Below are 16,318 nucleotides of genomic sequence, written 5' to 3' on the forward strand. Positions count from 1 at the left end.
GCCTGGGCGAGAACCGACGGCGGGGAGGGGCCAGGTGCGCAGGGGGCGGGGACAGGGCCCGCGGGGCGGGGTCCACGTGGGTGACGCGCGGGGCCACGCCCCCACCTTGGGACACACCCGGAAGCGGCGGCGGCGCCCCTCGGGGAAGATGGCGCCCTCGGGGCTGAAGGCGGTGGTGGGGGAAAGTGAGTGCCTCTCCGGGGCCGGGCTCTGGCGTCCGGTGGGGGACGGGGGTCGGGGACGCACGGGCTCTGGGATCCTGGGTTTCATGGCGGCTGGGAGTTGGGGGCCGGGCTGGGCTTCCGAGCACCTGACCCTCGAGGGGGCGGGCGGGGACGGGTTCCCAGCTGGACGCCCCTGCTCTCCGGTGCCAGAACAGAACAAAATTGGGGGGCCGGACTCCGGGGACCCCCAAGGGGACGGGTAGAGTGTGGCGTAGGCTGGGGCCCGGACTCCTGGGCCTCCTAGGTTGCCTGCCGGGGGAGGAGGGCACAGCTGGATGCCCACACTCTAGGATCTCTTAAGCCGGGCAAAGTTCAGGGGCTGGATTCTTGGGGCCTCCTAGGGCTCTAGTCAGCGACCCTAGGTGCTGTGAGCGCTCAGGGGACGTGTCCAGGCCCCACAGGGGTGGTGTAGGGGATGCCTTCCTCCTTGCCCCATTTCCAGGAGCGCCTTGCAGCTGGAGGACACAGGCGTCCAGGCCTCACCGGCCCCAGTTCTTGGGGGAAGGGTGCAGGGCGCCTCTTCCTCCACCCCGGGGAGTTCCGGCCTCAGCTGCTCCTTCCGCCCTGGCCGTCTTGATAACAGTGGACATGACACAGTGGACGTGGCTGGGCGGGGCCACCCCGTTACTTCTCTCCACTCTCTCGTCTAGGCAGGGCGGTTTGTAGCTCAAACCCCTTTAATTGGGGGAGATGAGAAAAAAAGTGATTCCATTTTACAGATGCGGAAACTGAGACCGGAGGTCAGTGGGATAGCCTCAGCTAGGCATGCCTCAGAGCTGGGAACCAGGGGTCCTACATTTTAGACCAGGTTGGGGGTACTGGCTGAAACCCTCACAGCAGGAATACTTGAGGTAGCAGGTGGGGAAGCCAAGAGCCTGGCTCTAGAGGCAGATAGAGCTGTAGATGATCCCGGTTCTCCTCTTTTCATTCATCTAAAACATGTTTATCGAGTGGCACCTTTTGCCCCAGCACTCTGCCACTTAGACACTCAGGATGCGTAGGTGAGTTGCATGTTGCCTAAGAATCCGTTTCCCTGTCTGTAAATTGGGGGTGACCCCAGAAGCCAATTTGCAGAACTGGGAGCTAAAAATAAATGATTCCTGTGCCATGTCTTACACCTGTAATCCCTGCACTTTGGGAGGCCGAGGCAGGAGGACTGCTTGAGGCCAAAAGTTTGAGACCAGCTTGGGCAACATAGCGAGACCCCATCTATACAGAAATAAAAATAAATTAGCTGTGGGTGGTACACGCACCTGTAGTCCCAGCTACTCGGGAGGCTGAGGCAAGAGGATCGCTGGAGCCCAGGAGTTGGAGGCCACAGTGAGTTACGATCACACCACTGCACTTTAGCCTAGGTGACAGAGGGAGATCCTCCTCTCTTAAAAAAAAAAAAAAGTAAATGGGAATTAAGATGGGGGTTCAGCCCCAAGGCTGAGAAGGCTTGGGGCAGTGGTGGGACCAGAGAACCAGCATTCTGACCCCTCCCCTCCCTTCCCTGCAGAAATTCTGAGCGGAGTTATTCGGAGTGTCAAGAAGGATGGGGAGTGGAAGGTAGGGGTGAGGCAGATGGCTGGGTACCCAGAGGCAGCCCATCATCAGGCCTATGGGGAAGACCCTGAATGTGGGACCCCCAAGAACTGCCTGTCCACATGGGTGGAGTTGGGTGAATGGGTTCTGGGTCCTCCCACCCAGCCAGCCCTTGAAACTGCCCCTCCCACTGCCTTGGCCCCTTCTGGGGCCAGCTGTGGCCTCTTCCGCCTGCTCCTCCATCCATCTGTCCATCCATCTGGACAGGTGCTTATCATGGATCACCCAAGCATGCGCATCTTGTCTTCCTGCTGCAAAATGTCAGACATCCTGGCTGAGGGCATCACCAGTGAGTGAATGCGTCCCCAGTGAGATGGGACCTGAGCGTGGGAACCCCTGACTGTGCCCCTCTCCCAGGGTTCCGCCCTTGAGTGTAGGATCCCCTCAAATCGTCCAGAACTCCCAAGTACGCAGCTCCCTGCATGGACAGCCCGGATCATGTGACCAAATCCATTCTTAAACCTTGCAAGCTGACTGCGGGAGCCCATGGATTGCAGGCCTCCCCTGCAGCACTCCCTGGCTGCAGCCCCTTCCTGACCATGCAGCTCTCTCGTGGAGCTCTGTGTGGGACTCCCAGGGTGGACTCTGGATGTGGTGTCCCAAGAATGCAGAGCCTTCTATGGGTGACCCCAGGTGGTGTCCCAGTCACTTTGTCATTGAGGGACAGGTGCTGAGGGAGCCTGTCCTCTCAGAACCTCAGTTTCCCTGTCTGTAAATTTGGGGAACCCAGTTGGCTGCACAACCCCTGCAGAACCCTGTCGTGTGGCTCTTAGCTGGTGGGCCCTAAGTGGGTTTCTCCTGCAGTCCCTCCTAAGCATCCACCCCTCCTCCCCAAGCCTCCAACCCCCCACACCTGAGACTCCCCACGTGGCCCTGCCTGGATGCCACCCACCTGTGTCCCTTCCTCTGTTCCTACTAGTTGTTGAAGACATCAACAAACGGCGGGAACCCATTCCCAGTCTGGAGGCCATTTATTTGCTGAGCCCCACGGAGAAGGTGCCTACATGAGTGAGCGTGTGTGTATGTGCGTGAATGTGTGTACATGTGCATGTGCGCATGTGTGTGTATGTCTGCATGCATGTGATTGCATGTGTGCATGTGTACACGTGTGCTTGTGTGTCCATGTGTGTGTGTGTGCATGTGTGTATGTGTGTGCATCTGTGTATGCGTGTGTCTGCGTGTTTGCGTGTGTCTGTATGTATGTGTCTGTGCATGTGCGTGTGTGTCTGTGTGCATGTGCATGTGTGTGTCTGCGTCTGTGTGTGCATCTGTGTGTGCATTTGTGTGTATGTGTGTATGCGTGTGGGTCTGTGGGTCTGTGTGTGCATCTGTGTCTGTGTGCATGTGTGTATGCGTGTGTATGTGTGCGCATCTGTGTGTGCATCTGCATGTGTATGCGTGTGTATGTGTGTGCGTCTGTGTTTGTGTGTGCATGTGTGTATGCATGTGTATGTATGTGTCTCCATCTGTGTGTGCGTCTGTGTGTGCATCTGTGTGTGTATGCGTGTATATGTATGTGTGTGCATCTGTGTCTGTGTGCATGTGTGTATATGTGTGTATGTATGTGTGTGCATCTGTGTGTGCGTGTGTGTATGCGTCTGTGTCTGTGCATGTGTGTATGCGTGTGTGTGCACATCGGTGTCTGTGTGTGTATTTATGTATATGTGTGTATGTATGTGTGTGCGCGCGCATGTGTGTGTGCATGTGTGTATGTGTGTATGTGTGTGTGCATCTCTGTGTGTGCATGTGTATGCGTGTGTATGTGTGTGTGCGCACGCATCTGTGTGTGCGCGTGTGCCCATGTGGGTGCGACACTAGTGTGCATGTGCACATATACATGACCCTGTCCGTCCATGTTTGCACATGGTGGCAGATGGGGGGTGGCTGGGAGGCCTAGGCAGCCAATGAGCCTAGGTGTGCAGGCTCAGGCCCAGAGAGTGATCCACCTTCCCCAGTCGGTTCAGGCCCTCATCAAAGACTTCCAGGGGACCCCGACTTTCACCTACAAAGCGGCCCATATCTTCTTCACCGACAGTGAGTGAGGAGAGCCTAGGGTGTTGGTGGGTGGGGCGAGGAGATGTGGGGGCTGCTCTGGCCTGATGCCCCACTCCTGCCTCACCCCAGCCTGCCCCGAGCCCCTGTTCAGTGAGCTGGGCCGCTCTCGTCTGGCAAAGGTGGTGAAGACGTTGAAGGAGATTCACCTTGCCTTCCTCCCCTACGAGGCCCAGGTACGGCCCGGGCTCATCCTGGGCAGGGGGTGGGGGTTTGTGACCAAATGTCCCCTGTTCCCTCAGAAACAGACACTGAGGCTGGGCGCACTGGCTCATACCTGTAATCCCAGCGCTGTGGGAGGCCAGGGCAGGAGGATCACTTGGGGCCAGGAGTTCGAGACCAGCCTGGGTACAGAGCAAGACCCCGTCTCTTAAAAAAAGAAAAAGAAAGAAAGAAATTAGCCTGGCGTGGTGGCGTGCACCTGTAGTCCTAGCTACTCATAGGGCTGGGGTGGGAGAGTCGCTTGAGCCCGGGAGGTCGAGGCTGCAGTGAGCTATGATTGCACTGCTGCCCTCCAGCCTGGGCGACAGAGCGAGATCCTGTCTCAAAAACAGATACATAAAGTAAAATTTTAAAAAGGGGAAGTACCCACAGAGTCCAAGGGGCTCTTGCCTTGAGTTCTATCCCACTGGGCCCCTGCAGGGGGCAGCGTAGAGCGCACCGCGGGGTTGTCCAGCCAGCCTAAGGGACACGGGCTGGGGTATTTATCCACTGACTCCTGCAGGCATGGGTTTAGGGTTGACCTGGGCCTGCCTCCAATTCGGCAAAGCAGGCTTCAGGGACCAGGGACGGCTCCCAGGAGGTGCAGGTGGCGGCAGCGGGAAGCGGGGCAGGTGTGCACCTGCAGCGGCAACCTTGGTGCTTCTGTCCCCTCCTCGCCCAGGTGTTCTCCCTCGATGCTCCCCACAGCACCTACAACCTCTACTGCCCCTTCCGGGCAGAGGAGCGCACGCGGCAGCTCGAGGTGCTGGCCCAGCAGATTGCCACGCTGTGCGCCACCCTGCAGGAGTACCCGGCCATCCGCTACCGCAAGTGGGGACCCCACCCAGCCCCACCCCGATGCCGACCCCCACTTAACCGTGTGCAACACCTAACCTTTAACCTCTCTTGTGACCCCAGCCCCGGCCCTACCTTGGCCCCTGACTCTCACCTTCAAACCCATCCTTGACCCCATCCCCTGATGATGTCCCCCGTGTCTGACCTCCCCGCCAGGGGCCCAGAGGACACAGCCCAGTTGGCCCACGCCGTCCTGGCCAAGCTGAACGCCTTCAAGGCAGACACTCCCAGTCTGGGCGAGGTGAGGGGGTGTGCTTGGGAGGTGAGGGGCAGCCCCAGCCGGCTCAGGGTCAGTGCCTCATTCCTGCCCTAAACCCCACCCCAGGGCCCAGAGAAAACCCGCTCCCAGCTGCTGATAATGGACCGGGCAGCTGACCCCGTGTCCCCACTACTGCATGAGCTCACGTTCCAGGCCATGGCCTATGATCTGCTGGACATAGAGCAGGACACATACAGGTCTGCAGACTTGGAACCTGTCCCCACCCTTGCCACTGACCTGGTTCCCCAGTCCTCAGCTCCCCTGACCCCCAGGCTCCCTCCTTCCTCCCCAGGTATGAGACCACCGGGCTGAGCGAGGCGCGGGAGAAGGCCGTCTTGCTGGACGAAGATGATGACTTGTGGGTGGAGCTTCGCCACATGCATATCGCAGATGTGTCCAAGTGCGTGCACACGGGGACCGGATCCCCCCCCCACCCCCCCCCACCCCCCCCACTGTGGGCCTGGTAGCGGCCTTGGGATCCCTGGCTGCTGCCAAGTCTTTGGCCCTCATGAGCACCCCTCAGTGTGACTCCAGACTGGCCTCCAATTTCACCCCACCTCCCCCTGTGCCCCCTGAGTGGGCTCACCCATAGCCTGTGGCTCCTCTCCCCTCACTCTCACCCCTGCCCACCCTCATGGCCAGGAAGGTCACGGAGCTCCTGAGGACCTTCTGTGAGAGCAAGAGGCTGACCACGGACAAGGTAGGGGCGGACCCAGGTCACCAAAGGCGCTGGTGGAAGGAAGCCCCCCTCCCCATGGGCGCAGGGCCACAGCCTGGATTTCGAGCCTGGACTGAGACCCAGGTGGGCACTGCCTGGCTTCGCCCCCAAGTCCCTACCCTCTTCCCCCTACTTCCCCAGGCGAACATCAAAGACCTATCCCAGATCCTGAAAAAGATGCCGCAGTACCAGAAGGAGCTGAATAAGGTGTGCTCGGGTGGGCAGGGAGCGGGGACACCTCGGCCCCTCAACCCCATGCTCTGTCTGTGTTCTGCCTTGACTCAGCCTTTGTTATCCCCCAACCCCCACTCTGCACCCTGCAGTATTCTACGCACCTGCATCTAGCAGATGATTGCATGAGGCACTTCAAGGGCTCGGTGGAGAAGCTGTGTAGTGTGGAGCAGGTGGGGCAGGGCCTGCGGGGGGCAGGGCCTGCGGGGGGCAGGGGTGATGGTCCTGCCAAGGCGGGGTATTGGGGAGGGGCTGAACTGTAGAGATGGGGGGTTCTGGGGGAGGGGCAGGGCTTGTGGAGAGGTGGAGGGGCCTTGGAGAGAGGTGGGACCTGGTGGGGAAGGAGTGGGTCTTGTGGAGAAACGGTCCTAGGATGAGGGTGTGGCCTGTGCGTAGGTGGATGGGGCTTGGAGAGGTCAGACTTGGGTGAGGGGCAGAGCCTTGGACGGTGGTCCCAGGACAGGAATGTGGCCTATACATAGGTGGGTGGGACCTTGGAGAGGTAGGCAGGCCCTTGGAGAGGTGGGACCTGGGAGAGGGGCGGAGCCTTGGAGAGGTGGGACCTGGGAGAGGGGCGGAGCCTTGGAGAGGTGGGACCTGGGTGAGGGGGCGGAGCCTTGGAGAGGTGGGACGTGGGTGAGGGGTGGAACCTTGGAGAGGTGGGACCTGGATGAGGGGTGGAACCTTGGAGGGGTGGGACCTGGGAGAGGGGTGGAGCCTTAAGAGAGATGGGACCTGGGAGAGGGGCGGAGCCTTGGAGAGGTGGGACCTGAGTGAGGGGTGGGGCCTTGGAGAGAGGTAGGAGCTGGGAGACAGGTAGAGCCATGGAGAGGTGGGATCTGGGTGAGGCACGGGGCCTTGGAGAGGTGGGACCTGGGTGAGGGGTGGAACTTGGAGAGCTGAGACCTGGACGAGGGGTGGAACCTTGGAGAGGTGGGACCTGGGTGAGGGGTGGAACCTCAGAGAGGTGGGACCTGGGTGAGGGGTGGAGCCTTGGAGAGGTGGGACCTGGGTGAGGGGTGGAGCCTTGGAGAGGTGGGACTTGGGTGAGGGGTGGAGCCTTGGAGAGCTGGGACCTGGGTGAGGGGTGGAGGTGGAGCCTTGGAGAGGTAGTCTCAGGATAGTGGTGTGGCCTGTGCGTAGGTGGGTGGGGCATTGGAAAGGTGGGACCTGGGTGAGGAGCAGGGCCTGTGGAGATACTGTCCCTGGACAGGGGTGGGACCTTGAGAGACCTGGTGCTGAGATGAGGTAGGACCCAAATGTCCTCTTGCCGAGGATCCTGGGGATGTCCCTGGCCCGCCTCTCCCATCCCCTTCCCTGACACATAGCGGCCGGTGGACGGCTGACCCCATGCCCGCAGGACCTGGCCATGGGCTCTGACGCAGAGGGGGAGAAGATCAAGGACTCCATGAAGCTGATCGTGCCGGTGCTGCTGGACGCGGCGGTGCCCGCCTACGACAAGATCCGGGTCCTGCTGCTCTACATCCTCCTTCGGAATGGTGGGTGGGAGCTGCGGGGAGTTGGAACGTCCCCATTTGCCAGCGTCTTCCACGATCCTGGGAACTGCTGAACCCCACAGCTCTCCTTGGGTCATTTGCACTCACCGGGCTCACCAACCCCCACAGCTACCCCTCTGGACCCGGGAACCCTCCTCCATTGGCTTGGGGATTCCTCCATTGAGGTGAGGGCTCCCTGCTAACGTAGAAACCCTCACATCTGTGATTCCTATAGATGTGGGGCTCCCTCAGCTCATCTGGAGGAGCCCCTGATCTACACCCTCCAGGTTTCCCACTCTTGCTCACACTAGCACAGGGTACTGAGGCCCTCTCCACTGCAAGATTCTCCCATCAGAGTCCTGGGAGCTCCTCAGCCCACCCCAAACTCCCCTAAACCTGGGAGCCCACCTGGCTGCCGCCTCCACCCCGCCCATTCCCGTCCCCCAGGTGTGAGTGAGGAGAACCTGGCCAAGCTGATCCAGCATGCCAATGTACAGGCGCACAGCAGCCTCATCCGTAACCTGGAGCAGCTGGGAGGCACTGTCACCAACCCCGGGGTACGCCAGGAGCAGGCGTGGGGGGACCCGGGGAGAGGGTGCGGATCACAGCCGGGGCTCTGCAAGGCAGAGGGCCGGTGGTGCACAGGCACGGTGTGGTTCCTGGTGTTGTGTGGTTGCTGGGAGGCCAAAAGCAGTGTTTCGGGTCTGGTCTGGGGCCCAGAGGACACTGGGGCCTCTCCCAGTCCCAGCTTACACAATAGGCAGGGGAAGTGAGACATGGGCGCTGCCAGGCTGGTCCTGGCAGTGGTGCAGTTGGGAGCGGGTGGTCTGAGTGCTAGAGGCAGGGAGTAGGGTCCCCAGCATGGGGGCTACACCACATTGTCTATCTGGGCTCCCAGGGGTCTCTGAGGGTCCCCCGCACCCATCCAGCACCCACACACAGCCATGTGTGTGCTTGACTCTCGGGTGAGCCTCTCCTGTCTCTCTCTGGCCCTGTGCGTCCCCCTCCAGGGTGCCCTCACCCCGTCCCCATCTCTCCCCCATCCCTCATCCATCTCGCTGTGCATTGTTTCTCCATATCTCTCTCTCTCACCCTTCTCTCTGCCTTCCCCTTTCTCTCTGTTCTCTGTCTTGCTCCCCTCCCCTCTCCGTCCCCCTTCTGTCCCCATCTTCGTCTCTCTGTTTCCCGCTTCATCTCTTGTCTCTCTCTTTGCCTTCATACTTTGTCTCACTGCCTCTTATCTCTTTGTCTATCTCTGCCTCTGTCTTTGTCTTTCTCTGGCTCGCTCTCTCCCCCTTTGGCTCTCTCTCTCCCCGTCTCTCTCTGGCTCACTGTTTCTCTCTCTCACTTTCTTGCTGTCTCTCGCTCTCTCTCGCTCTCTGTTCCACTTCCCCATCTTTGCCTGCCATCCCCCACCCTACCAGCCACACCAGGCGCAGCCCCTCTGTGACCAGCCTCCTTCCCCTCAATCCCCCTGCTGCCCTCCCTGCCCTGCCTGTAGGGCTCGGGGACCTCCAGCCGGCTGGAGCCGAGAGAACGCATGGAGCCCACCTATCAGCTGTCCCGCTGGACCCCGGTCATCAAGGACGTAATGGAGGTACTGGGTGGCAGGTCAGGGTGGGGGCCAGCCCTCCGCATCAGCTGGCGGCTCAGCCTCCCTCCTGCCGAGCCGCTAAGCCTCAGGGCTTAGGGGAAAATGCTCATTGCTGGCATTCCCTTGGCACCGATCTGCTCTGCTGAGGGGGGCACGCCAAGCCCGCAGCTGAGGAATTGGGGCGACAGCGGGGCCTGTGCTGGGGAGCCTCACTTCCTCCCCACCTGCCGGCTGCCTCCGCTATATCTCTCTAGTCTGTTCCCCTGTCCCGCAGGAGTGCCCCTGAGCCCCAGCCCTGGCCTTCCCAGGATCCCAGGGCAGCACCATCCAATGGCAATGGGCCTGGGGCGGCTTCCTGGCTTTCTCCTTGTCACTCTAAGAGCCCCAGCCCCTCTTTCTGTCTGGGGGCCAGAGACCTGGGCCTCCTCATCCCCATGGACCTTGAATACCTGGACTTCTGGGGCTGTGAGGGGCTGAGAGCCCAGACACTGGGTTCCCCAAAGGACTGGGGGTATTGACTGATGGTCCCCAAGGGCCTGGAGGCCCAGACTACTGGGTTGCCGAGGAACTGTGGGTTTAGACTTCTGGGTACCCAAGGAGTTATGGAATTAGATTCGTGGGTCCCCAATGAGTTACGGATCTAGATTTCTAGGTCCCCAATGGACTAGAGGCCTAGACTCCTGGGTCCCGCAGAGGCAGGAGGTGGAGATGCTGGTTCCTGTCTGACAGGATCTTGGCCCCTGAATACCCCGTGGGGGGCACTCCTGACCCCGGGCCCCATGCCTGGGGTTCCTTCCCTAACCCCCCTCTCGGCCACCAGGACGCCGTGGAGGACCGGCTGGACAGGAACCTGTGGCCCTTCGTATCCGACCCCGCCCCCACGGCCAGCTCCCAGGCCGCTGTCAGGTGAGGCCCCGGGGCTGCCCCCGCCCACGCCTGGGTCTGTGTTAGGTGGGCGGCCTGGCGGTGGTGAGGGCCTCCTGCCTGGACTTTCTGCCCCTGCCCTGCACAGTGCCCGCTTCGGTCACTGGCACAAGAACAAGGCTGGCATAGAAGCCCGGGCGGGCCCCCGGCTCATCGTGTATGTCATGGGCGGTGTGGCCATGTCAGAGATGAGGGCCGCCTACGAGGTGACCAGGGCCACCGAGGGCAAGTGGGAGGTGCTCATTGGTAAGTCACCAGGACTGGGACCCTGGGGCTCTGGGGCTTGGGTTCCCGGGGGCTGGGCTTGTACCTTCTAGGTGTCTAGACTCCAGAGTCCTTGGAATCAGGGACCTGGTTTGCTGAGGGACAGGGACAGCCCCACACCAGCCGGGACCGGGAGCCTGTCAAAGACGAAGGCAGCGCCCCCCAACATCGTCCCCAAACCTCTGCCCCTGCACAGGCTCCTCACACATCCTCACCCCGACCCGCTTCCTGGATGACCTGAAGATGCTGGACAAGAAGCTGGAGGACATTGCCCTGCCCTGACCCCTGGCCCCGCCCCCTACCCCTCCCTTTCCAGAGAAATAAACTCTTCCCGTCGCTCTGCCAGCCAGTGCCTACCTCACTTTCTTACCAAGGGAGTCCCTGGGAGTTGTGCTGAGCCAGGCCTGTGCCCCAGGCCCCACCAACCCCTATTATCCTCTCAGAAGGAGAATTAGCCTCTCCCTGCCCCCGAGGGCATCTCAAGCCCTCATGGAGGTTAAGAACTTGGACTTTCGGCTGGGCACGGTGGCTCACGCCTGTAATCCCAGCACTTTGGGAGGCCAAGGCGGGAGGATCACTTGAGGTCAGAACTTCAAGACCAGCCTGGCCAACATGGTGAAAACCCATCTCTACTAGAAATACAAAACAACTAGCTGAGTGTGGTGGTGTGCACCTGTAGTCCCAGCTACTTGGGAGGCTGAGGCAGGAGAATCACTTGAACCCAGGATGTGGAGGCTGCAGTGAGCCGAGATTGCCCCTCTGCACTCCAGCCTGGGCAACAAAGCGAGAGTCTGTCTTAAAAAAAAAAAAAAAATTGGACTCTCATTTGAATATTGGCTCTAAGATTTTCTAGCGGTGAGGCCCTGGCCAACTTCCGGGGTTCCCAATCTAAAAACAGGGAGCCCAAAATGACAGCTGCTGCTACCCCATTTTCACTGGAACCATTTTGGCTGTTCCGTTAATATTGTTATTAAGCAGAATGGACCCTGGAACTCCAACTCCCCTAGAACTGTTCCAAGGGGACCTGTAGGCACACGATGCCAGGAGTTGTGTTCAGCTTCTGCTGTATTCATGTGAGGCACACAACAAACTCCCTGCTTTCTCCTCCCAGCCCCACGGGGTTCACAGAGACTCCTGACTGCAGGACTTATCAGGGCCTTCGGTGGGTGTATCTGTTTGCTAGGGCTGTCATAACAAAGTACCACAGACTAGGTGACTTAACAGAAATTGCCAGGCACCATGGCTCATGCCTGTAGTCGCACATTGGGAGGCCAAGGCAGGTTGATCACTTGAGGCCAGGAGTTCAAGACTAGCCTGGGCAACATAGATCCTGTGTCTACAAAAAAATAGAATTGGCTGAGTGTAGTGGTGTGCACCATGGTCCCAGCTACTCAGGAGGCTGAGGTGGGAGGATCACTTGAGCCTGGGAGGCAGAGGTTGCAGTGAGCCAAGATTGTGCCAGTGCACTCCAGCCTTGGGTGACAAGAGCGAGACCTCCATCTCAAAAACAAAACTATAATCCCAGCACTTTGGGAGGCTGAGGCAGGTGGATCACCTGAGGTCAGGAGTTCAAGACAAGCCTGGCCAACATGGTGAAGCCTTGTCTCTACTAAAAATACAAAAATTAGCCAGGTGTGGTGGTGGACACCTGTGGTGCCAGCTACTTGGGAGGCTGAGGCAGGAGAATTACACTATGCCTCCTTCGGAAGGCGGAGGTTGTAGTGAGCCGAGATCGCACCGTTGCACTCCAGCCTGGGCAACAGAGCAAGACTCTGTCTCAAAACAAACACATTAATAGTCTTCTGTTTCTAGAGACCGGAAGTCCAAGATGAAGATGTCCACAGGGGTGACTCCTTCTGAAGCTTCTCTCCTTTCCTTGTAGACAGCTGTGTTTTCCCTGTGTGTTCACACAGTCTCCTCCCCCCACCCCGGTGCATGTCTGTGTCCTAATCTGCTCTTCTTACAAGGAAACTGGTCATGTTGGATTAGGGCCCACGCACATGACCTCATTTTTACTTAATTATTTCTTTAAAGATCCTATCTCCAAGTATAGTCACTTTCTGAGGCAGTTGCGGGGCGGGACTTCAGCATAGACATTTGTGGAGAGGACACAGTTCAGCCCATAGCACTCAAGTGAGGTGTGAATCTCAGCACCAATAGAACAGGAGAGGCCAGGCGAGGTAGCTCACACCTGTAATCCCAGTGCTTTGGGAGGCCCAGGTGGGAGGATCGCTTGGGCCCAGGAGTTTGAGACCAGCCTGGGTGGCATAACAAGATCCTGTCTCTACAAAAAAATTTTAAAATTAAATTTTTTTTAGATTTTTTTATGGGCATGGTGTCTTGCACCTGGGGTCCAGTTTACTCAGGAGACTGAGGTGGGAGATCGCTTGAGGCTAGGAGTTTAAGACCAGCCTGGGCAACATAGCAAGACCCCATCTCTACAAAAAATAAGAAAAATTAGTTAGGCACCTGATGGCACACGCCTGTAGTCCCAGCTGCTCAGGACTTTCAGGTGGAAGGATCACTTGAGCCCAGGAGGTTGAGACTGCAATGAGCTATGATCATGCCACTGCACTCCAGCCTGGGTGGCAAGGTGACACCCTATCTCAAAAAAAAAAAAAAAAAAAAAGAAAAGAAAAGAAAAAGGAAAAGAAACCTCTCTGGGGCACAGATATACAGCCAGCCACATGAGTAATCTGAGGCAAAAGGGGCTGTGGGAGCCCATATCACATCTAATCCACCCAGACTGGGGGCAATCAGGGAAGGCTTCCTAGAGGAGGCGGCATTTGCATAGAGAATGAAAATGAAGGGGGCGAAGGGAAGGGAGGGGAGGGCAGAGCAGAAGCCAAGGCCAGAGAATGCAGGAGGCCCCTGAGGAGCTGGAGGGGAGGGTACTGACCTGCAACCCAATCTGAGAACCATGTGGAGCCACACAGGCCATGATGAGGGTTTTGATCCCTGCTGAGGCCATGGGACATCATAGACAGGGTCTGAGTTGGGACAGGTAGGGACCCATGTCTCATGTTGGCAGTGAAATTCTCACTGCTGGAGTGGGTGCCTGGGGAGGGGGCAGAGGGTGGGGAAGCAGCCTCTTCAGAGGTAGAGCCTCTCTTACCGCCTGGGCTCAAGCGATCCTCCCACCTCAGCCTCCTGAGTAGCTGGGACCATGAGTGCACATCACCAAGCCCAGTTAATCTTTTAATTTTTTGTAGAGACTGGGTCTGGCTATGTTGCCCAGGCTGGTCTCCTGGGCTCAAGCGATCTGCCCACCTCGGCCTCTCAAAGTACTGGGATGACAGGCGTGAGCCACCGTGCCCAGCCTCTCTCCTGATTTTGAGGTCACAGATCCTTTTGAGAATTCAGGGAAATCTAAGGACACTCATCCCAGAAAAACTGCACACACAATTTGCAGGTGGGGGCTGAGGAAAATGCAGCCCCCTCTGATTCAGCAGTTCCACAATTAGGATTTATCGGAATCTCCCACCAGGGCAGGGAGATGGATGAGGAGAGTTGTGAAGGGGATGAGGTGTGGGGAAGAAAGTGGGTCGGCTGTGGACCCCTGGGGTCCGCCTGCCCTGGATATGCCTTTGCAGGGCCTCAGCAGGGATGCGTTTTAACTTACGGGAGGTGCAGGGAGTGGGAGGGAGGTGGTTTTAATGTTTAAAACTTAAGCTCAAGGTTGGGCACGGTGGCTCACGCCTGCAATCCCAGCACTTTGGGAGGGCGAGGTGGGAGGATTGCTTGAAGCCAGGAGTTTGAGGCCAGCCTGGGCAACATAGCAAATTCCTAAATATATGTATGTTTGAGACAGGGTCTCACTCTGTTGCCCAGGCTGGAGTGCAGTGGTGCGATCTCAATTCACTGTAACCTCTGCCTCCTGGGTTCAAGCGATTCTCCTGCCTCCGCCTCCCGAAAAGCTGGGATCACGGACGTGCGACACCATGCCCAGCGAATTTTTGTACCTTTAGTAGAGATGGGGTTTTGCCATGTTGGCCAGGCTGGTCTCGAACTCCTGGGCTCAAGAGATTCTCCCACCTCAGCCTCCCAAAATGCAGGAATTAGAGGTGTGAGCCACTGTGCCCAGCCAATCTCTACAATACTCTTTTTATTTTATTTTATATTTTATTTTATTTTATTTTATTTATTTATTTATTTTTTGGAGATGGAGTCTCGCTCAGTCGCCCAGGCTGGAGTGCAGTGGCATGATCTCAGCTCACTGCAACCTCCGCCTCCCCGGTTCAACCGATTCTTCTGTCTCAGCCTCCCGAGTAGCTGGGACTACAGGTGCGTGCCACCACGCCCAGCTAATTTTTGTATTTTTGGTAGAGACGGGGTTTCACCATGTTGGCCGGGATGGTCTCGAACTCCTGACGTCGTGATCCACCTGCCTTGGCCTCCCAAAGTGCTGGGATTACAGGGTGAGCCACCGCGCCCGGCCAATACTCGTTTTAATAAAAATTTTAAAATGTATTCACGCCTAACTGGGTAGTTACTTGATACAATAAATGATCTTTTCTAGATTAAGAAAAAAGAAAAAAAACATTTAAACTCAATTTCCTGGGAAGCCGCAGTTTTGCTCCGGGAGTGGCTTGTGTAGGCACGCGCTGCGAACGCCAGGGGGCGCTGCGGCGCAATTTCCCGGTTTCTTTGATCTTCCGCGTCTGTAACTGAAGATGAGGTGACCCGAATTAGACACGACGGGGAAGTAGGTCAGGGGTTATTCCGTGGTTCTCAGCGGAGACAAAAGTCTGTTGCTTAAACCGCCTCTGCCTCTGCTCCTTACTTATACCCAGGTGATGCAATGTCTTCACACTAAAGGCAAATATTGAGTCTACAAATATTTATGTGTCCCTGTGGGCGGCGGCAGCTGACAATATCAGGTCCTAACGAGCACGAAGTCAAGCTCCCTCTGCACTCGTTATGCAGATCCTCAAAACCCTCCTGGAGGATCGCTGGAGCCTAGGAGTTCGAGGCTGCAGTGAGCTACGCTTGCGCCTCTGCCCTCCAGCCTGGGTGAGAAAGCGAGAAGTTGTGTTAAAAACAAAAAAAAAGTTGAGGGGCCGGGCGCGGTGGCTCACGCCTGTAATCCCAGCACTTTGGGAGGCCGATGCGGGCGGATCACGAAGTCAGGAGTTCAAGACCAGTCTAGCCAACATGGTGAAACCCTGTCTCTACTAAAAATACAAAAATTAGCCGGGCGTGGTGGTGGGCGCCTGTAATCCCAGCTACTCGGGAGGCTGAGGCAGGAGAATCGCTTGAAACCGGAAGGCAGAGGTTGCAGTGAGCCATCATGCCACTGCACTCCAGCCTGGGCAACAAGAGCGAAACCCTGTCTCAAAAAAAAAAAAAAAAATCCTATGAGATCTCTTCCCCCAAGTCCATTTCCCACCTCATGGTGGACCTGGCTGCTGTTCTTCAAACACACCACACTGTCCCTGCCCCAGAACCTTTGCACCTGCTATTCCCATCATCCACAATGCTGTGCCGTGCAAGCTATTGTACTCCTTCCTCCTTCCCTTCCCCAGCTGGGAGAGGCCCCTGCTTTACTTCCTTGTGGTATCCCCACTTAGGGTGCTTTCTTTCTGGTTCTCTTCTGGTACAGAGGAATGATCCTCATTCTGGATTTGGCAGTTTGCTTCCTCTCTCCCCATCCCTGCCCCGATGTTTACCCTATAAATGGCTTAGAACCACATGTTCTATTGGAATAAGGGTCAGTTGTAGCCGGAATAATATCATGCTGGTGGGGCCGGGTGCTTCCTGGTACATCACATCAGGGGGTCCATAACGTCATGTCACTACGATTGATGGGTGGGTTTGGGGAATGTCCCTGGTCCCCAGTAACTCTCTACATAAAGATGTTAGCAGGAGCTGGGCCCAGTGGCTCACGCCTGTAGTTCCCAGCACTTTGGGAGG

At 57.7% G+C, this 16,318-nt stretch overlaps 1 protein-coding gene across 1 annotated transcript; it reads left to right on the forward strand.

The window, feature by feature from the left end:
* The first annotated feature begins 57 nt into the window (after positions 1-57).
* On the forward strand, positions 58-10,750 carry STXBP2 (syntaxin binding protein 2). Its single transcript, XM_031004208.2, has 19 exons — positions 58-185; positions 1,726-1,775; positions 2,019-2,100; positions 2,731-2,807; positions 3,767-3,845; positions 3,936-4,039; positions 4,747-4,895; positions 5,076-5,160; positions 5,245-5,375; positions 5,471-5,578; positions 5,821-5,878; positions 6,038-6,103; positions 6,220-6,300; positions 7,488-7,626; positions 8,071-8,180; positions 9,125-9,220; positions 10,038-10,123; positions 10,230-10,387; positions 10,602-10,750. The coding sequence occupies exons 1-19, from the start codon at positions 149-151 to the stop codon at positions 10,685-10,687; spliced, it is 1,782 nt and encodes a 593-aa protein (XP_030860068.1). The 5' UTR covers positions 58-148; the 3' UTR covers positions 10,688-10,750.
* The last annotated feature ends 5,568 nt before the right edge of the window (positions 10,751-16,318 follow it).

Source organism: Gorilla gorilla, chromosome 20 (assembly GCF_029281585.2).
Source record: "Gorilla gorilla gorilla isolate KB3781 chromosome 20, NHGRI_mGorGor1-v2.1_pri, whole genome shotgun sequence".
NCBI classification, from domain to species: domain Eukaryota; kingdom Metazoa; phylum Chordata; class Mammalia; order Primates; family Hominidae; genus Gorilla; species Gorilla gorilla.